The 22,542-nt window shown below is 36.8% G+C and overlaps 1 protein-coding gene across 1 annotated transcript in view; it reads left to right on the forward strand.

Moving 5' to 3' along the window:
• The window catches only part of WDR49 (WD repeat domain 49), a 161,194-nt gene extending 138,977 nt beyond the window's left edge, over positions 1 to 22,217 (forward strand). Inside the window, exons 17-20 of the mRNA XM_041731884.1 lie at positions 10,956 to 11,053; positions 14,996 to 15,082; positions 18,360 to 18,449; positions 22,141 to 22,217. Of these exons, the coding sequence (XP_041587818.1) occupies positions 10,956 to 11,053; positions 14,996 to 15,082; positions 18,360 to 18,449; positions 22,141 to 22,217 (352 nt within the window). The remainder of the gene's footprint in view (positions 1 to 10,955; positions 11,054 to 14,995; positions 15,083 to 18,359; positions 18,450 to 22,140) is intronic.
• The last annotated feature ends 325 nt before the right edge of the window (positions 22,218 to 22,542 follow it).

The following is a 22,542-nucleotide window of genomic DNA, read 5'->3' on the forward strand; positions in this document are numbered from 1 at the left end:
AATGTAAGTCTTCAAGCTAAAATACCGAGATGAAAAGGAATTTTTTATTTTTTTTATTATACAATTTATCTTTCTCTATTTTTTTTTCCTAATTGGAATTCTAAAATATCTGTCTTCTGTTACATTTAAGGAAAATAAAACACCCCCCCCCAAACACTTATGATACCAGACAATTAAAATATATGTTAAATCACTGTTGACAGCTGGTGCTCTAATAGCCATTGAATGACAAATAGGGAATCTTTTGGCCAGGTTTAAATAGTTAATACAAAATGGAAATTGCGAAGGCTTACCTCAGGAAATAATAATCAGAGACACTAATTTCTTAATACCACGCTTCTAGCCGGCAGGAGAAACTCCAGAGTAAGTTGTGCCCCTATAACTCAATTCACCCTCTGCCTCAGCTTTTTAAAAGAGGCGGATGTTTGATAGATGATATTCAGTCCTTTCATTTCTAAATTTTCCTGCAAACTCCTCAAAGCCAGCATGGTCTGTGCACCCTTCTTCTAGGCCTTTTGTCACGTAAACCTCTTAGCTTTTCCTTTCTTTTCCACTTTAGCTGGGATCCAGTCAGTCATTTCGATCTTATTCTCACCCAGTATCTTTAATGCTTTTTGTTAGTTGGTCTTTATCCTGTTTTAATTTCTCCCCAATCATCCTCAACCCCCAAACTTTTCCTCAAGCCACTCCCCGCTCCCCAACTATTGATTTTGTTAAGTAAAAACCCAGAAAACAGTCCCTTCTGGCCTCATTGAGACTGGCGCTGGGAGCTCATTGTTTTTCTTCAAAGAACTTTCTTTTTTAATACTCACATACACTACACCAAAACTTGGTTTCTATTCCTCAGGCGCTACTTTATATTGATTTCTCTTACTCTCAACATGTGTCTCAGCTTCTGTTCCTTAGAGAAAACACATCATTAAGGAAACTTTCCTCACTACCCTTCACCTCAAAATTTGTATACATCTTTTTTCTTAAAAGATTTTATTTATTTATTTGAGAAAGAGAGGGAGAGAAAGAAAGACAATGAACAGGGGGGAGGGGCAGAGGGAGAGGGAGAAGCAAACTCCCCACTAAGGAGGGAGCCTGATATGGGACTCAATTCCAGGACCCTGAGATCATGACCCAAGCCGAAAGCAAATGCTTAACTGACTGAGCCACCCAGGCACTCAAAAATTTATGTACATCTTTGATGATCTGCTCTTCCTTTACCTTCCTTGACATCCTGGAAAAGGAGATATCCTAAGCTTTTCTCACCCTAACTCTGGGTTCTTGATCGTAATACTATTAACCATCCCCTTTTTCTTGAAAATCTTACATTCTTTGACCCCTAGAGCACTACTTACTTCTGTTTATTTTTCTCTCCTCTGTAAAATTTTCCTGCTCCCTGACTTACATTCTCTTCTTTCTGTTCCCAACTAATGTTTACCAAAATCTTGTCTTCAGAATTTTCTTCTTCTTCCTTTTATTTGTCCCTTATTCTTCATGTCTCTAAAATCTGAATCTCTCCTCCAACCTCTCGTCCAGTTCCCTAGAACCTGTAGAACTCTACCTGGATGTTATTCAGTCCTTTAAAGAGGTGTTTTTGTTGTTGCTGGTGGTGGTGTTTCTTTTTTTTCTCCTACTACATATGAAACATTGGAGATAAAATGATATGACAGTTTATTTTCTAATAGATAACAATTGGGGGATTAACTTGTTTATTTTCAAATTTATTTTTCTCTCTTTCTCCTTTGGAAAGATCTCTGTTTGGGGCCAAAAACCACTGAGTTTGAAAATTGTGCATGCCGGGTACTAGCAATGGGGTTTTAGGAGAGTCACTAGACTGTCTTGAGCTGTGGTTTTATGAGTATAATATTGAAATAATGATACTTATAGCTGAGGTGGCCCCAGCATCATCAGCCTAATTAACAAATTGCCTAGATGATAATGTGTAAGTCCCAAACTCAGTTGGCAGCAGGAAATATGAGCTTTTGCCAGAATTCCCTTCTTCAGGGGGAATTTTAGGAATCTCCACAAGAATGTTGCACAGCACACAAATCCATCCAGGCTACTGCACTACTACAGCTTTTCCAAACTGTTTGGCCTTATTATCAGTTTTTCTAAACTGTGGTCACACTGCTCATACAACTTCTCTCATAGTATGGACACAGACTTCTCTTTTAATTTCTCCAAGAAAAACAGTTCTGGGTTGAATTATGTCCCTCCCAATTCATATGTTGAAATCCTAGCTCCCAGCACCCCAAAATATGACCTTTTTTGGAGACAGAGTCTTTACAGAGGTAATCAAGTTAAAGTCAAGTCATCAGGGTGGCCCCAATCCAACACGGCTAGAGTCCTTATAAAAAGGAGAAAGTTGGATACAGAGATACACATAGCAGAAAGAGTACATGAAGAGACAGAGGAAGAAGATGGCCATCTATAGGCCAAAGAGAGAGGCGTGGAACACACCTCTCCCTCATTGTCCTCAGAAGGAACCAGGGCTACCCATGCCTTAATTTTAGACCTCTAATCTCTACAACTTTGAGACAATAAAGTTCTGTTATTTAAGCCACCTGGTTCATGGTAATTTGTTGAAGTAGCCCTTGGCAAACTACTAGGAGTAAGAAAAACTTCAATGTTTAACCAAATTTTACTGAAAGCTTTATGTTAATAAAAGGGGTTTATAAGGTGGAAAGTAAATTAAAAACCATGTGCCAGGGCTGGGTATTTCTGAAGTATAGGTCATTGTCACCAGGGAGCCTTCCTCTGTCCATTGCTGTCCTGGTAGCAGAACCCATCCTCACCCAGTCTTTTCTGACCTCCTCCTACCCAGCATCCAGAGTCCTCCAACTTTTTCCATCACAGACAGAAGGTAACAGAGATTTTCTGGCCTTTAAGTATGATAAGAATCTATAGCAGCAGATTTTGACCCTCAGTGGAAACATTCTCATATCATGTAGAATAAATTATACCCTCATCATTTCAAACTTCACTATCTCCATCCCACTGGTTCTATATGCATAATAAAAAGTTCATCGTGTTGCTTTTCCCAAACAAAAGAATGCTTTGTCTTAAAGGTGAATTTGAATCTTCAGTGATACAAAAACAGAAATATTAATTGGCAGTTGTCCTCCCTTTTCTCAAACAGATTCCAGGCACCAAAGATTTTTTAAAAAATTGGTGGCAGTTTCAATTACAGTACCTCATTACATACTTCTATTCATAGCACAAAATATAGCAAATAGAAGGTTCTGAAAAAGTGATGGCTATTTTTCTACTTTTGTTAAGATCACTGCCCAGCAGCCCCAAAGTAGAAAGACTTCTGTGACTTCTCAGTGTCTCTCATGCCTATCCCTCTGTCTGGCAGGCCCTTCCTTCTCCATGGTATTTAGCCAGTAAATTCTCATTCATCTTTCAATGTCCTCTCGCAATTAACTCTTCAGTGTACATTTCCCCCAACGTGCTCAGTTAAAATCAGCCATTCTTTATCTTTATTTCTGGAACACTTTGTACAAATTTATATTATGGCACTTTTTACATTTCCATCTCTTGATCACATTCTTGTCTTTCCTATTAAGATGTGAGCTCTGGAATAGGGGGTTATGTCTCCTTCTTTTGGTTTCCACCATACCATACCTAGGACATTCCATGGCACATAGAGTGGTGCTAAATGAATACTGTCGGATTAAATTATATAAATATTTTCTAAGAAGACAATTCCATGTTATTTACTTTTATCTAACTTTAAATACCTCAAAAAATCAGAATTCAACTTTCCAATCACAGTTTAATTCACTCCTTGTGAAGATCCTGATGAAACTTTTGCATACACATAGCATAATGAAAGACGGGCCATCAACCATTTTCTTGGAAACCTCTTTAGGGAAATAAAAATGAGATTTTTAAATTCACAAGACTGAAATCTTTTTTATCAATTATTTAATCACATTAACACAACGTTATATTTAAAATGTATTCATTCACTTTTCACAAAAGGATAAATCTTCCAATTTATCAAAGGAAGGATTTGCTTATGTGTTAAGTTCACAAACAATTTTAGTCCATCAGGACACATTTATTGAATTACATTTCCCGAGCAGTAAGACCATGGATTGAAGGTTCTGACATACATTTCTCCATAATGAATAATTTCCTTACAACAGAAAATGCCCATTTAAAATCCTCATTCAGTACAGAGAGGGAAAACTACATAGGTGGTGTAAATACTTTAGAGTGGACTGACAATTTTAGGTTTTATTACTCAATTCTGTGGTTCTTTTATATCTGGATGAATGCATTATGCTTTCAAATTGATAACTAAAGATTTTGGTAAGATCGAACAGTTTAATCAGCTGGGTTAGTTTCCTAGGATTTAAAACAAGAGAAATCCATTCTCTCAAAATACAGTTCTGGAGGCTAGGAGTCCAGAATCAAGATGTCAGCAGGAACATTCTCTCTGAGACTGTGTGGAATCCTTCCTTGCCTCTGCTCAGCTTCTGGTGGTGATCTACCATCTTTTGTCTTCTTCTGCTTGTAGATGCACCACTCTAGTCTTTGCCTTTGTTGCCATGTGGCCATCCATATTCACATGGTGTTCTCCTTTCTTATGAGGACACCAATCATATTGGATTAAGGTCATCCTCTATTCCATTATGACCTTGACCTAACTAATCACATCTTCAATGACCCTATTTCCAAATAAGTCTCATTATGAGGTACTGAGAGATAGGGCTTTGATAAATGAATTAGGGGCAGGGGGCCCCATTCAATCTGTAACCCCAACTATGCTAAATTCTGTTAATGTACAACAAAATAAAAGCCTCTTTGGTAGCAAACTGTAATTCATGCCAAAGAGAGAAAAATTAATCATAAGAATGCTTCTGTATTAGTAACACTAGGAAGGAACATGTGAGTGACTATTTAGATTATAGTTGTTACTATTTAAGAAACATTTTTCCTTTCCCTTTGATGTAGGACTAATTTAGAATCAAGGCCAATAAGATAGAGTATAATCTAAAAATACTAGAGTGCTTTCTAGTGTTTATTATTTATAACATACCAGCTATCTAATTTTGGACATTACTTGTGTTAGATAGCAGCTAAAATAATCATGTTACTTTGTCTAAATGTGATATGAAATCTTACAAACATCTTAGTAGTCAAAGTTCTTCATGTTGAAGAGTCTGACACACACTTTCTATGTATCATATCTTCTCTATAGGAGAAACTCTCTGAGAATATGTTTTTATGATTATGTGTAAGGGCAAAAGTAATTATTTAATACATACAAATAAGGCAAACGAAGTAACTTTCATTCACATAGCACTTTATAAAGCATTTAAAGTATTTATTTATTTATTTATTTATTTATTTTAAGATTTTTATTTATTTATTCATGAGAGACACAGAGAGAGAAACAGAGACATAGGCAGAGGGAGAAGCAGACTCCTTGCAGGGAGCCCAATGTGGGACTCAATCCCCGGACCCTGGATCACGCCCTGAGCCAAAGGCAGATGCTCAACTGCTGCACCACTCAGGCGTCCCCATTTAAAAAGTATTTTAATACTAAATATTATGGTTCTACAGTCTGACTTGGACATCTTGCATTTAAAAAGAAGGGAACTGTGTCATTCAAAAAGTGAATTGATCACCATTTAACTAAGTGTTGGGAGAAAGAATTAGGTCTTATGTCTACTGTCTTACAGCTTTATGCTCTTATTGGTTTGCTACTTCCTAGAAATTTTATCTCCTGTTCAAAAGCACAGATTGACTGGGGTCCTGCTATGGACAAGGAACTGAAACAGATGCAAAGTGATAGACATGCTGCCTACTGATAAGACGGTTGCCACTTAGATGGAGTGGTGTAAGATTTGCACAAGAAATTTACTAACAATATACAGCAGTAGACAGTAAATATTAAAAGAAAGTTACAATTAGTAAGTAATAGAAGATTCATGAAAAAAGACAAGAGACAGGGAGTACCAGAAACTGGATTGTAAACAAAGGATTTATGGAAGAGGAAGAACCTGAACTGGGCTTTGAAAGAATCAAGAGGGTTAAGTCCCATACAGAAAGGGGAATTGTTGAAAACTTCCAAGTAGGATCATGGAGTGATTAAGGCTGTGTTTTAGAGAGATATGTTTGGTAGTTACAATGCCTTTGTTCATGCTCGATAACTTATCAGAATCTTTTCCCCCTTCCAACCACTATCCTCACGCTTCTGGATAACTTCTCTTAGTCCTTAAAACCAAGTTTAGGTTTTAGAAAGCTTTTCTGATCTTTCCATCCAAGATAACACAACATCTTCCCTTTTCCCTACTGAGGAAACTTTTCCTTGTACCTTGTGTTTATTTCTGCCTAGCAGTTATATTATTATTTCATCTTCCTCAATGGACAAAAAACTTCTTGAGGTTAGAGCTATGCATATTTCATTTCTGTGACACCAGCACAAAGGATGCATCTGAAAAATAGCAGTTGTTCACTGAACAATTGTTGCTCTAATCTGAAGAGTTGTGGTGTTCGAGATGTGTTAAAGAGAGAAAGGCAGAAGCCCAAAAGATCAGTTAAGAAACCACTGCAATAATTTGGCACAAAGTAGGTAGTGTTTAAAGGGGACAGACTCACTGGGGATAGTAAGGAACTGGTGAAATAGAAAGATTATTGGAGTATTGACTAATGAGATATGGGTTATCAAGAAATAGATTGGAGTTTCTAAATTTGACATACTAGGAAAATGAGAAGACAGTGATTTCTTATTCTTTTGTAGCAGTCCTTAGATGTGCACCCTAGACTTCTAGAGAGTTCTGTGGCAGACTTCAGAGAGTCCTCGAAGCCCTTGAAACTATTAGTGAGTTAATGCATAGAAGGTCTTACATATATTTTCCTTGGGAGAGGCTTCATAGTGGTCAATGGATTTTTGGTGGTCTTGGACTTTAAACTGTCAAATACTACAGTTCTATTAAAAAGTATAGTAATAACTAAACAATAGCCATAGTCTTTCTGAGAAGTACCATTTAAAAAAATATTGACTGATGTGGCATCTCATAGTATCTTTAACAAGTGTTGAAACAAGATCATGGAAAATAGAACATAATACTGAAGACAGAGAGCTTTGCCACTTTTTTACTATGTGACTTTAATTAGCTTACCTAAGATTTTTCTTTCATTGTCAAATGGGACAATGATAATAAATGCCTCAGAGTTATTGTGAGAGTTATATGAAGTCATGTTGATAACACTTTAGTATTCGATATTATCTTTTGTTCTTAATATTATTATTATTTCACTCAGTTTTAACACATGCTGAACATCTAATATAGTGCCAACACTGTCCTAGATGCACCTCTTTACCATACCTCAGTTAATCCTCAAGATAAATTTGATAGGGATCAGTTTCTATATACACATTACAGTTGAGATACAGACAGGTAGCTATCTTGCCTGTGGTTACACAGCGAACATATGGCAGAGCCAACATTGCAAGAGTCAGAAAACAGGTGTAATGTAGCAGGCACGAGGGGGAGCGCAGAACAGAGCAAATGTCAATGACACTATGAGCAGCAAGACATATGGATTATGGAGTCTTTGGAAAAGAGACTCACCTTCTGTAGGACATGAAATATGTTCTTACTGGGTTAGACATCAGTCCCAGGTTTGGCCACGCTTGGATCTCTAAACAGGTGAATGTTACTGTTATGGGTGAGAGTAAGTGGTAAATGAAGCTGATTATGAGAATAGAAATGCCATGACCAGCTGCTGGAGGGATTACAAAATGTTCGCGTGCTTTAACCTATTGGATACTGATCCAAATTGGAATCGAGTTTACATTAAACAGTGTCCAGATATGTTTTGTATGTGACAGAAAGCATTTTTAGTTCACCCCATGAGGCTAACAGAGTTTTTCCTACATAGATACACACACACACACACACACACACACACACACACACACACAGTCTAGGTGATTGGTCAGAAAGTGACAAAAACTACCATGTACTCATATAATAGTCTAGGTCCGCCACTGTCAAGGATTGTGTCACATTTTTATCCTCATGGGCAGACCTAAGATTTGGTTTGGTTGGCTCTAAACCTGAACATTTCAAGGATGACTCAAGCCCACTGTATCAAAACCGGGATTCTAAGTATTAAGGATAGGGACCCCAAGGAGACCCATCCAAGACTTTTTGTCGATAAACAAGAGTCTTTAGTATAAGGGGGAAGGAAGGGACACCACCAATCCACAATAGGGCCTGCAGACCAGGAGTGGATTCATATTAAAATGGAAATTCTAGGGCAGCCTGGGTGGCTCAGTGGTTTAGTGCTGCCTTTGGCCCAGGGCGTGATTCTGGAGACCTGGGATCGAGTCCCACGTTTGGCTCCCTGCGTGGAGCCTTCTTCTCCCTCTGCCTGTGTCTCTGCCTCTGTGTGTGTGTGTGTGTCTCTCATGAATAAATAAATAAAATCTTTAAAAAAATGGAAATTCTGAATTGCTTTCTTCATTTTCTGCACCTGTTGTCTGTGCTGAGCCCCTTTAAGCCCAGTGGTTCTGTATGGCAGTAATTTGACAAAAGTTAATGTTTACATATGCAAAAACACTCATTTTATGATTACTTGTTAATTGTCTATTCAGTCTTTTTGCTGCTTATTCTTTTATCTTTAGATGTATTCTTTTGACAATTTTAGATGAGGGTCAAGAAAAGGGGGAAATGAACCACATCTAAAATAAACATTAAGACTCACATAATTTGCAAGAGGCACATAATTAACACTGCATATATATTTATTGAGATTATGATTTCAAATTATATTTTGATTAGAAGGCAATGTGGGTTAGCACATTGACTTGGAATGGACCTGAGTTTAAATACCAGCTTTGTGGTTTATCTTAAACTTGAGACTGGAAATCAACCTCTTCAATCCTCCACCTTCTTAATTAATGGGAATAATGCTAACTTCCTCAGGTTTTTGTGAAGATTAGAAACTGTAATCTCTATTAAGTGTCTAACACATGGAAGTGCTGCTTCACACCTGGCTATTCATGACTCCAGTAATTATGGATAATTAGTAATTGGCTGTAGATTATACTTTTATTAAATGGTTGAATAAGTTTCTATTGCTGTAGGTTTCATTGGACTATATTATGAGCAGGACTGTAGCTTAAATGACTCTCCACCAATAATTAGGCATTATTAAAAGTTGTAATAAGTCTTGCAGGATTCTTGCCATTATCCTAAAACTATTATGCTAAAAATAGTCAGTTTTTAGGTGAACTAGAACATTTATTTTCCACGTTTTAGATGCCTACACTCCATTTAGTTGTTAAAAGGAGTGTGGTTATAAAAACAGGAAAAAAAATGAAAAGATTTCAAAACCATCAGGCTGCATATTATCTTTCTTAGCTGGAAGTGGAAAGAAAGAAGTTGAAAACAGTGGTATAAAACAAGCTATTTTCATTATCAGTAGATTTTAATGCCCATGTTGTGGCCACCCTTGGGGCTCTGCATAAGTTAATATTTTCCAAAAGAACATAATATTTTACCAAGATATAATTCAGGCCCTGTACATTTCTGCCATAGCATGTTCATTTTTCTGAAGAATTATAATTAAAAAACTTGTTCAGTATTTGGCAACTAAAACAGTAATCTAATTGGACTGATTGCTTAAGCTGATTTCCAGCCCTGGGTATGGGTCTGCCCATTAGCTAAGCAAGGATCCTGTTCTCGACCAGCCTTGCCTGTATCCAAACTGGAGAGCACAGGGGCAAAGGCTCATCAGTTCAGGCCGAGCTCCTTAGGCAGGACTTGTCCTGGAATTTCACTGATGGAAGAAATATACAGAATTCCTTGCTCTTTTCTTTCATAAAGGTCCAACCTGGTTTTAAAATGCACATCGATGTTTCTGGCTTCTATAGACTCAGGAAGTATTAGCTTTTCTTTTTTTCTTCTTTTTTAGTGAAATGGTAAAGTGAGAGTCAGTGTTCTGTTAACTTGGAATCATAGATCAGCCTGTGAGACTCTGAGATTCTTTGGTTAAAGTCTTCACGTCAGGCAAATTGAGGTTTCATGATTTCAATGGAACCTACAGTGCTAACTTAGGGCCCTGCATAGGAAGTAGTGGCCAGCAATTTTTCCCCCTCCTATAATTTTTAATATATTTTTTTAAATAGAGTTCATTTTTGGTAATGACTCTATTTTTTTTTTAAGATTTTATTTATTTATTCATGAGAGACACAGAGAGAGAGAGAGAGAGAGAGAGAGAGAGAGAGGCAGAGACACAGGCAGAGGGAGAAGCAGGCTCCATGCAGGGAGCCCGACACAGGACTCGATCCCGGGTCTCCAGGATCAGGCCCTGGGCTGAAGGAGCCACTGAGCCACCCGGGCTGCCCTATCTTTTATTTTATTTAAAGACATTTAGTTCCCTTTCTATATCTTACCCCTTTTACAGAACCTTTTGGGAAGATATTAGGTGTGTCCATAAATTGAAGGAAGTCACATCACTTGTGACAATGGATGGGAAGGATAATAGATTATTAATGTCTCTCTGTGCTTCAGTAGCCAACAATCCAAGGGTGGTGGCTCCTCTTCTCCTTCCATAGTATTTTGGAAGTATGCCAGGGACCATTTTTGATGGTGTGAAAAACAGAGTGCATACAGTTGCTGGAGGGAAACTTTACTTTTCTAGGGAAGGAGCCAAGCAATTGAAAACTTAGAACTCTCACCCTGTTTTGTTAGATAATTATAACTTCAAAAAATGTAGTATTTTCTTCCCCCTTCCCACCAACCATTTATCTGGGAAGCCAGTTATTAGCAACTTCAGAAACTGCTCAGTGGAGCTGGGGGAAATGTAATTGGTCTAATGAAAACAAAAGATTTCACATTATAATCTCTTCCAAGTCATCCATTTTGTAGAAAACATTTTGGTAGCATATGTTATACAGTTTTTCAAGACTTTTCCTCTTCATTTTTTTTTAACAGATTTAAAGTAGAACAAAAATTAGACTTCAAAGAAGCTTTGTATTCTTTGAATATGACCGAGATATTTAGTGGTGGCTGTGACCTTTCTGGAATAACAGGTAGTGTGATAAATAATTCTTATATTATTATGTTAATATGCTTTCTTAGTAACTGTTAACGGACTGATCTGAAAGAGCATTTGGCCCCAGAAAATACATACACACACAGTGACTAAATGTCACAGTCATGTTGCGCTGTCTGTAAACAAGCACTTTATTTTGCATTTAAGTCATTTTCCTTGATGAAAGTCAGAAAGCATTTCAGAATGTTAGATAAGCCTTCTAACCATGCTTGTAATAAAACTATGTAGGTAAAGTATTATATGGGCTTTTATTTCAGCCCTGTTTGGATTTCCTTATCTGAATAATGGGAATTACGACTTTGAGACGCTCCTCTACACGGAGCTAATAAAACTCTTATAAACCAATTTGCAAATGTTAATTTGGTAATATTGGAGCCCATGAAATAGGCATCCACAAGCTGCTGGATGACGAACACAATGTAGAAATTGTAATGCCACAGCTTGCAGATTTAGCTTGAGACTAACAACACATCTGAGGAGATGGAGCTTTTATGCTAACTCACACCTGGGAAACGGCACATGGCTAAGACGCTCACTCACACAACAAAGCCCTAGACAATCTTTTATTTTATTTTTTTTTCTTGTCTTGGCAGTACCAGTGGTTCAAAAATATCTAACTAAAGATAAAGAATAATAAAATAATAAAACTATCTAACTAAAGACAAAGAGGGCCAATTCACCAATTCACCCCAAGTTTTTTTTCACTCTCTTTTAAATTCAGTTCTCTGTTTTATTAAAAGACCAAAAAAAAAAAAAAAAAAAAAAAAAAAAAAGACAAGCCTGTCTGTCTGATGGGGTTTTGTATCATAACATGGAAATATTGTGTATTCCTATGTAAATATCTGAGCTTTGGAGAAGTATTCATTAATTCATTCACTCATCAATTACGTGCGTAAATGAATAGAATGAATGAGCTTTCTTGGTGGAGGAGGTGGGTGGGGTACCCTGGTGACAGATGTTCATTATTAGCTTCACACATAATTTAGCTACTTGTTCTCACACTGACAGATCTGACTTCTCTGACAATGTCATCAGCAATCAGGAATGAGGCCGTCAACGTTAGATACTGCCACGACAGGCTATCTACGTGTGCCCTGGACACAGCCACCTCACCAACCTCAACTAGACCCAACCGTTTTTCAAGCACCTCTTCCCCTTAGCCTTCTTTCTGGCTTTCAGAAGCTCACTTGCTGTACATCAGACATTTCCAACAGCCACTCAATGTACGAATTCCCAACAATTTGTGACTTCTATAAAATCTCCTCTTATAGGCAGATTTATCATGAAAATACCTCCAAAATGCTTTCTAAAAGGATTTGTGCAAGAGAATGACTTTAAACAGAGAAAAACAAACATCCAACCTTTTCTGCTCTTTCCCTCCTGGGAGAGTTGCCGATTTGAGTTGCTTTCACTACTTTGGTTCTAATTTACTGCCGGAAATAAAATAGCCAGAGCCATCACTGGCGCTATATCTGGTCATTAGGAGAACAGTAAGTTCCCTGCTCTCCCCACTTCTCACTTCTGCAGTAAACATTCACTAAAGCTACCGTGAGCCAGTCTGACACTAGTGCTGTGGGATATTTACACCAGACCTACCATCTTACACTTACCTAATTCACAAGCTTTGAATGAAATGTTTTCTGGAAGTCACTTTCGGAAACTTGGAGATGAATATTTGACTTCACAGTGCTATTACTTCTTGTGTTACCTTTAGTAAAACCTTTAAGCTGCCTGAGCCTCAACTTTCTAATTTGTAAAATGAGATAATACATCATAATGGTGAAAATAAATGAAAGAATGTATGTAAACCACTTTGTTCAACATCTGGCACATAATAGATACTAAGTAAATGGTAAAAAACAAAAACAAAAACACCAAAAAGCCAAGTGGCACAATGGCACATTACTATTTACTTGGACATCTTCTAGCAAAGCTGTAGAAGGCTTCTTGTGCTCTTAAGTTGACAGAGACATTCTTGGAATTTTCATAGAAAAGGAGGAAAATTATTACAAACGTGAAGAAATCAGTGACTTTATGGAGTCTAGTTTCCTTGTTCTCATCTATTCTTTGTCAGGTCCTATTCTTTTCCCAAAATCAGGCTTTATTTGTGGTAAGACAGGATACATGAGACCAGAGACTTAATCTGAGGGCCATGGAGTCACTTGACCTGGTACCAGTGCTAAACTGGGTGAAATTCTCCGCTGCACCCAACGTGCTTTTTGTTCTTTACTCATGGCTTGATATGGGTCTCTAGGTCATCTTCTCTGGCTTCCATATGTGAATCCTGATTTACTCTAGGCAGCCCTCAGGAAAGAGCGTGCTTACTTGCCTGATCTTGTACCAGATCATTCTCTTATATTTCAAGATGTGTATGTCCCCTCTTCTCCATCTTATATGTTTCTATCATTGGACAAACTCATACCCATGGTTTATTTGTTTGATAATATTTGTTGTAAGCCAACCACATGCCAGGCAGTTCTGTAGGGATGCATAAAATGGACGAAGTTCTGCTTCTAGTGAAGAATACATCTGCTGATGAATAATTAATAAGCAATTAGTTAATGAAATGCTGAGGTGATGGATGCTGTAAATTAACTAAAATAGCATCATGGAATAAATGGCGATTAGGTCAGATGAAGGCAGAATTAGGGTGGGAAGTAACATTTTTGTTGGGACCTAAAGAACGACAGAGCCAGTCAGGGAAGGTTCTGGGGAAGGGGGTTTTAAGTAGAAGGAGAGTTAGGGCTACGGCCTTGGTGCTTGATGATGAGCTGGAGCTACTAGATGAGGAGAGGAGGGTAACAGATGCAGATAAGAGGTATTCAGGGGCCCAGATAGAGTGATGACAAGCAATTTGGAATTTATTTTTAGGAAGCCATTTTTTGTGCAAAAGTCTCTTCTATGACATCTCTTTATCTTGCCTGATGGGCTTTACTGGTCGGTCAGCTGCCAGACCTGGGTCCCCTTTGCTATAAGGTATTGCTACCCGGATCCTTGTAAATCTGGTGGTTTTGGTGGAGCCGTCTGATCACATCAGGCTTCTCTCCCAAGAGAAACAAAGCTCCTTTTTCTCCTTCCTCTTCAAGTTTCAAGGCCCATCGTCCTTCCTCTACTTTCTGGCCACCACTGAACCCAAGACCATGCTTCCGTTGTCTCTTTGAGGAACACTGTCAGATCTAAGTGGTCCTGACACAGCGGGAATGGCTGATGGCTTCTGAACTCATGGCTTCACTTCCCCCTTCTCAAGAAGACTATCCCTGCGGGTCACAGGATCAGAAACGCTTCACACACACATCAGTTCCACCAAGGGGAGAAGAGGGGCATGTTCTCTCAGCTTGTATCCACACCGGAACAGAATGTTGTAAGACACTATCTTCCACTGAGAAATTTGACAGGTTTTAAAGCATGGCTCTGAAGTGATTTTGTAACAGATGACAAAAAAGCTCTTTAGACTTTCATAGCCTCACCAGTCTTGAAAGAAAGTAAATTTTGTTTTAAAGTCAGATCAAAACTGAATACAGAATTCGAAAGGCAAGTTGGCTTTGAGGTTGAATACATAGGTGGGATTAATTCAAATCTGTAAAGCCTTTTTCATCTTGTCTGTGAACTGTAGCTAAGGGGGGCAAAACCTTCTGTCCATACAGATATTTCACTTAGTGGGATACCTGATTTGAGGCTTATCCCCTTCTATCTTTGCCTTTGTATCCGGGCTAAACTTGATCTCTCTCTATGGGTCTCTGTATCATTTCTGCAAGAGCTAAACTACCTTCCACCTCTAGCAAATTAACTAACTTGGGAAGAATTTGTTGTTTTTTTTTTTTCTGTTCTTTATTCTTTTGATAATGTGATATAATATGGGATGCAATAAGTGATGGGTCTGAGTTCTAATCCTTAAATACACTTTCCTATTTTCCAACAGATTCAGCTGAAGTGTTTGTTTCCCAGGTCATGCAACACATTTTTTTTGAAATAAATGAAGATGGCAGTGAAGCTGCAACAGCAACTGGTAGGACAAATGGTTTCATGATCGACCCAGAAGAATGACTAAGGGGAAATGTGCAGAATTAAGGCATTGGCATTTCTGCAGGACTCTGATCTCCTTTTTCTCTCCTGCCGTCCAGCAAACTGTAGGGAGAAAAGAGAAATTGGTTGTATAAGCTATGTTTGTGTCTCTGCAGCTGCTGCATAATAAAAAAAAAGACCAGGGTGGGGATTTGATTAGGAGTTGAGGCCCATATAATGATATTTGCTTATTTGTAAATTGAATTTAACCTGCCAATTAGGAGATAGGACCTGTGAGGGAAACTTAATCCTCAAACATGAAATCATTATTGTTCAGGAATGCTTACTTTTAAGCAATTAATTAATTTCCTTCTTCTATTACACCGAGTAGGTCCCTACTTTTCTAATATTTTTATTTGTCATTACCTATACACCAGTGGCTCTTAAAGTTAGCTGCCTGTTTGAATCAACTGGAAAGCTTTTTAAAATCCTATGTCCAGTCTATCCCCCAAAACTAAATTAGTAAATTAATTAGATTAGTATCTCTGGAGGTGAAATCCAGACTCTAGCATTTTCTTACATTTTCCTAAGTGAATTTAATGTACATCTAAAGTTTAGAATCAGTGCCTGTCCTTGCTATTGCAAGTACAGTGCATGGACTAGAAGGATCAGCATTGCTTGGGAACTTGTTAGAAATACAGACTATCAGGGCCAACTCTAGACCTACTTAATCAGAATCTGTTTTCTGAAGTCTCTGGATGATTTGTGAACACATTACAATTTGAGAACCACTCCTTCATGATAGATTTCCCTGAAAAAATGGCATTTTGAATAGTATTTATGCTCCATACAAGTAATCCTCAAAAAATAATTGGAGAAAATTTAATTAGAAATGCAAAAACAACTTTAATGGATGTCTCATAAGTCTATTTTAATACTTTAGACTATTGTGAGTTTAGTCAATATGTAAAAGATATCCTTTAAGTTGTCATATTTATAAATTTCTATAAATTTGTACCCATGTTATTAATTCCTTGGTTAATTTATAATACTATGTAGCGCCAATGGATTTTGACATGTAGGTGGGTCACACTGGACTCCTGCTACCATTCTATCATCTCCTGAAGGCCTTGGCATTACTGTGTTCAAGGAACTGAGATTGGAGGGCATGGGCTATTTCAGTCTTAGAGAAATAAAAAGATTGCTTTGGATGAAGTTGTTGGCCTATGTAGACAAATTTTCCAGCTGCTTTTATCTAAGAGTCCTTATAGATCATTCTTTGATCCTCTCATTACATCGGTGAAGAAAGAGGCTCACAACATGAAATGGTTTGCCTACGGTCATACTATTAATTGACAGCTGAGTTTGAACCCTAATCAGGTTCTCGGACTTCAAGTTCAGAGCTCTTTCTATCACCCACTGCCTCTAATTTAAGTCTAGGGTTCTCTAAGAGGGTGTAACAATCATTAAGGGATCAGCAGTGACACTGGTGTATTACATGTCCGAATAGTTTTCCGTGTGAGTGTTTTGACTTTCAGGATGCTCAAGAACAAAAAAAAATCTCAAGTATTCACCCAAGTGAGAATAGGAATGACACAGACTATACTTTTTTTTTGCATTCTCTCATCAATTCAAACCTAAGTCTATATTCACTTGTAGTTTGGGCAGTGTAGCCCTGATCTTGCAGGTAGGAGACTGCTATGCATTTTACACTACCAAGATTATGCTTGATTCTGAAGGGGATCAGAATATGCCACCCCAAAATAGACCTCTTTGCCTGAAGGGTTGTTTAGAGCTGAAGAAAATGGAGAAACAAAACACAGAAAAAAAGAGCTCTCTCTACTCTCCCCCGATTTGCCTAAAACCGGGGCATAAATTTCCTTTGTAAAGGTATCTTTCCTCCTCTCTCCCAAATCAGAGAACAACCTTTATCACAAGAGATGATAGTTGGCACTGAAATGAGTCTGTTTAATAAACCTTATGAAATAACCCTCTCTTGCTATTATTTTTTCCTATATATTTACCTCCCCATAATGTATTGCCCCAGAAGCACCCTACCCTGTTTTTTTTTTTTTTTTTTTGGAGTTATTCTCCACAATTTACCACCCTTTGTTAAAAAGATAGATAAACCAGATCAACTGTCAAGCCTAACATTTTGCAGGGTATTTACTTTTTTTCTGTGAAGTTCCTCTGGGGATATAAAATAAACCTTTTCTTCTGTTAATCTGTCTTTTTCAGTTTAATTTGCATACCCCCGTCACAAACAAAGAGTGTAGAAGACAGGTTTTTTTCCTTCTCTAACATTATTTTTCAGTTCTGATCACTTCTGTTGCAATTTTTTAAATGACTTTTTGATGAGTCTGAAAATAATTGTACAAAACCATTGCATTATTGGTAAAGGAAACATCTGAATTGAGTACAGAAATATTTAATTTTTTTTAAAGATTTTATTTATTTATTCATAGAGACGGAGAGAGAGAGAGAGAGAGGCAGAGACACAAGCAGAGGGAGAAGCAGGCATCATACAGAGGGCCTGATGTGGGACTCGATCCAGGGTCTCCAGGATCACGCCCTGGGCTGCAGGTGGTGCTAAACCACTGCTCCATTGGGGCTGCCCAGAAATATTTAATTTTAAAAGAAAAAAAATCATTTAAATTTTTACCCCACTTTAAATGTTGACAAATGCTACAATGGAGCCACATGACATATATTATTATAGTAAATAATTATTAAGGCAGAAAATCTCTTCTTCTAATCACATAAAAAATCCTATATTCATTCACAGCACAAATCCTAAAAGCTCTGAGGCCACAGAATAGTTTCAGAAAAGTTAAAAAAATAAATAAATCTGAACTCAGATGTAATTACCACAAGCCTGAAGAATAGAAATAAAGTGCAAACAAATCTGGTTAAGAATTAATAGTTGAAACATTATAAGGATAAGTCATATAATATAAATAAAAAGTGAGCAGAAAATTACTGTTTAAAAGAAGAAATTTTTCAACTGCTTTCACTAAATTGAATCTAGTATCTGGCTTTCTTCTTCATTGAGCATAAATGTGAAGTTAGAAGTATTCCATGAATAATCCAATATTTGTTCTTCTGCTCTTTGATTTTTAAATTTATTCCAGATTTCTCTGTATTTTGAAAATGGTTATTTTTCTACAAGTTACCTCCTCAAACAAAATGACTTTTCTTGTCTACAAAAAGTATTTTGGGTATATTTTCTTTATTCATCCTTTAATGTGAACATCTAAATAACTATTGTCTCTATTTCATAGGTATGCACATCCCTGCAATCATGAGTCTGGCTCAAAATCAATTTATAGCAAACCATCCATTTCTGTTTATTGTGAAGAATAACCCAACAGGTATCTTCTCTAGAATTCTCTGGGGAAACTGCTTAAGTCAAACAGACCTAGTTCTAGCTGCTATTTGTAATCTAAATATCTGAGATCATTTATTCGTTCAATTTATTGAATCTATTTCGATTTTTCAATTTATTCTTTCAGTGGCTACTTGGCAAATGCCTCTTTTATACCAGGCATTGCATTTTAAGAAGTGACAGGGGCCTAAAATCGGGCCATGTGTAATAGCTGCCAACACAGCTATTATATATGTTAGCAATTTTAAATACCTATCTCTAAAGCTAACACCATTCCCTACAGGTTAGCTATTTGTCCAATAACAACATAGAAGCTCAGAGAGAGGTTATATAATTTGTCTAAGCTCATACAGCTGGAAAGTAGCAGAATGGAAATAGGGCCTGTTAGTCTCAGAAGTCAACTCTCTGTGGTGCCACGAGAGGAGTAGAAATTGAGAGTTGAACAGTTGTGAAGATTTCAGAGATAGAGTCCAAAAGAATAAGTGACTAGCTTTACGCTTTGAGCGGAAGGGAGAGGTCAAATATGAGTCTCCAGTCTGGGCAGTTCGTGAAAGATGATGCAATTAGCTACAAAAGGTAGAGGTAGTAGTAGACTGGACAGCATTTGACACAAAGGCAACATGTGGCGTACTTGGCCATGTGCTCTGCACACAGTAATAGTATCCCTAGAGACTGGCAGTGTGGACTTGGGTGTCAGATGGGGCTCAAGACCTAGCTGTGTTACCTAATGGTTGTGAGACAAGTCAATTATACTTCCTAAGCCATATTTTCTCTACCTCCTATTTAAACATGATATTAGTACTTATCACCTAGAGTTAAATAAAAGAATATATGAAGCCTGTAAAGCTATGCCTGGCATGTAACATTCATTATGAATAAACAATAACTATAAATGAAGGAATGACCGAAGGAAGGAAGTAGAATGGAGAAGTTTCTCTGTATAAGTTGGTTTACATGGTAAAGAGACCTAGTTAATTTTAGATCTGAATCTATTAGATTAGCCAATGATACTGATATTATTGGCCCCCTGAGGGAAATATCCATCTCTTTTTAGGCAACAAGAAACCAATGCGGAATGACCCTTCTGAAAGTTATGTCTTGGAAATAATGAGATAGTTTTAGGTTTGCTGAGATTGCATTAACAGGACTTCAATTCCAACGATGGACGTGTCAATGTTAAAAGATATTCTGAGTGTGCCATTTGATCTATACATCCTTAACCTTTACATAACTCTTAATTTCTTACAATTAGTATGTAATTATCGAGTATGGAGAATAGAAAGAAATGAAACTTCACTGGACATCAATGCACAAGGAAATAATAGCATTTAGAATATGTTTGACTCTCTATTTTCCGAGTTGATGACCAAGGCCATGTAATTGCTATCAGTTAAACAGCAGTGAAAATTCTCATCCCCAAATAACCCATTTATTTATCTATTTGTGATAATGCTTAACTATCAGACTTTAATGACAATTTCTACTGTCTCACGATCTTTATTGTAATGAGACTTTCTAAACTAGAGTTGCTCCCTTTAAGTATTGTTTAAAATGAATGGCTACTCATTTATCTGTAAATTGTTCCCATATAAAATGTACAATGGGCCATTATCTTAAGACAATACACATCCAGTGATTTATTTATTTTTCTCTCACAAATGAATCGAGGAAATCCTTGAGATTGACAGAAATGGTACCTTAGCGTAGCATAGTAAACTAAGTGGCTCATGCTTTACATAAAATATATTATTTTCATGATTTCTTAAGTAAGAGGATGAATAGTTTTACATTTAGTATAATCCATTTTTATCTAGATTTAAAATTTTCTTTCAGTCAAATAGTCCTCTTGGGCAAAATCCAAACATTTTTTGTATTTTTCTATCATGTTAGTTTTATATTCAGTATATTCACCCAAAGCTCTTACTAAACTGAACTTCCAGGGAAATGAAGAACATTTTTTTCTTCGTGGGGGCAGGCCAGTGTTAGAGACTTTCAGATGCTATCTGAAATGTGCCATTTCTCAGAAAGTGAATCATGATTCTGAAACTGACAGTACTCTACACACAACAAAAATATATATATTGTGTTTAAAACTCTAGTTTTAGTTTGAAAGAAAAAGCAGACAGCAGGGTATCCATTGAGAAGTCTTTCTTCTCGGCTCTTGGCTTTGGTTATGCTAGTGTGTTTTAATATTAGGAAGTAAAAATTACTTTTATCTGATTGGAATACTATATACATATGTTGGTTAAATACAGAGGACACCTCTTTGAGAAGGGGGAACATAGAGAAAAATGAAACAATAATGATTTCTGCTTCAGCTTCCCTCTCCATCTTTTGCTGTTATGTCCAGGAAGAGTGCACTAATCCATCCACTTTAGTGGAGAGTAGATTAATGACTGCATAAGGACTCCATTGAAAACGTAGTACTCCCTGGTCAAAGAAACAGATTGAAAAGGCTGGGACAAATGGCTTTTATGTAACGTCCTACACTTCTGGGTATTTACAATTTTAAACTGTTGTCTTCAATTATGAGCTTAGTTTCCCTAAAAGTCACTTTAAAATTTTGCCAAATAATTCCAATAAGCAATTTAATGCCATAAAATTCTAAAGAGACAACAGTCCTTGCTAATTCCTATTGTGACAAAATACAATATATACATCCTGAGCAAGTTGTTTATGGGTCCCCATCTACCCAAAAAACAGGAGTATTTTTCTGTTTCTTGGAATTATTTTGAGGTTTTTGAGGTGAAGTATTATTGATTATAATCACAAAAGAAAAAAAAACTGCTAGAGATTATGTCTATTTCCATGCTACTGGCTCTCTTTGGACTGAACAGTAAAGAGTTAATGAAATATCTAATAATAATATCTAGTAATTCTTTCAAATATATCTCAGTATAATTTCCATTAGATTTAAAATTATACAAAATTTATTTTATCACTTTGAAATTCACATTTATTTCATGTATCTGTAAGGAACATAAAAGTCAAGGCAATACTTGGCATCAACCCATTCAAGCCACTTCTCTTACCCTAGTTGAAAAGAAAGGTGAATGGATTTTGACACATCCTTTATTTCTGTTTTGTCCTCTAGTTCCTAATTCCTTTTCACTCACAAACACAGAATGGCTGGATTCAGGTGTTTACATTTCTGCTGTATTACAATTTCGCTTTAGTGAGGATTTGAAAGTACTAGCAATAGAAAATATTGTCTTTTTCAGTAAGCTTTGCTTCAGAGCTGAAGGAGGACATCTGAGAAGCTACACTCTTAACCCTAAGGGCTTATGCTACATGCATAAAAAGATGACTGCTAATGCCTTAAATTTAAAACTCCACCATGTTAATCACCATTTCATTATGCTATGTTTGCCTGAGTCTCTATATTTAGAAGAACACCCCTCTGCTGCTTTATTTTTGCCTTCCTATATGAAAAACAGGACTAATGCATTTTCCGTGACAAGCTGTTGTTGGTGTTAATTTACTTCATAAATTACCAGAAAATGATTAATAATGATATAATTATGTATTTTAGACCAAGGAGAGGGTTTTGCTGTTAGACGTTGCCTATTTATCTTTTACAGAAAGAAAGACTAAATGACTTGTTAAAATATTCAGAAAGACTAATTATTGTCAACTTTTTCACCAGAAATTCCAAGTTGTTTTTTTTCTTTTCCCAGAATCAATTTTGTTTATGGGAAGGGTGACAAATCCTGACACCCAAAAGATGAAGGGAAGAGATTTAGATTCACTGTGATTGAAAAGAACAGCCTCAGAATGGAAGATGATTCCTGAAAAATAGATTGGCAAAATATCATCATCTTGCAAATATTCTCTACATCTCTTTTTCTGTTTTAACTGTATGTGTATCAATCTGTACTAATATAGGTCTGTATTAATGAATAATTAAAGTTATTAATAAATGAAAGTATTCATTTAATATTTCTGGTTATGTTTTATAAAGTCTATATGAATCAAAATCAGTAATCTTACATAAAATATTATTATTAATATGTTAGAATGGGGACACCTGGGTGGCCGAGTGGTTGAGCCTCTGCCTTTGGCTCAGGTCGTGATCCTGG

The sequence above is a fragment of the Vulpes lagopus genome, chromosome 17, assembly GCF_018345385.1.
Source record: "Vulpes lagopus strain Blue_001 chromosome 17, ASM1834538v1, whole genome shotgun sequence".
In the NCBI taxonomy this organism is placed as follows: Eukaryota; Metazoa; Chordata; class Mammalia; order Carnivora; family Canidae; genus Vulpes; species Vulpes lagopus.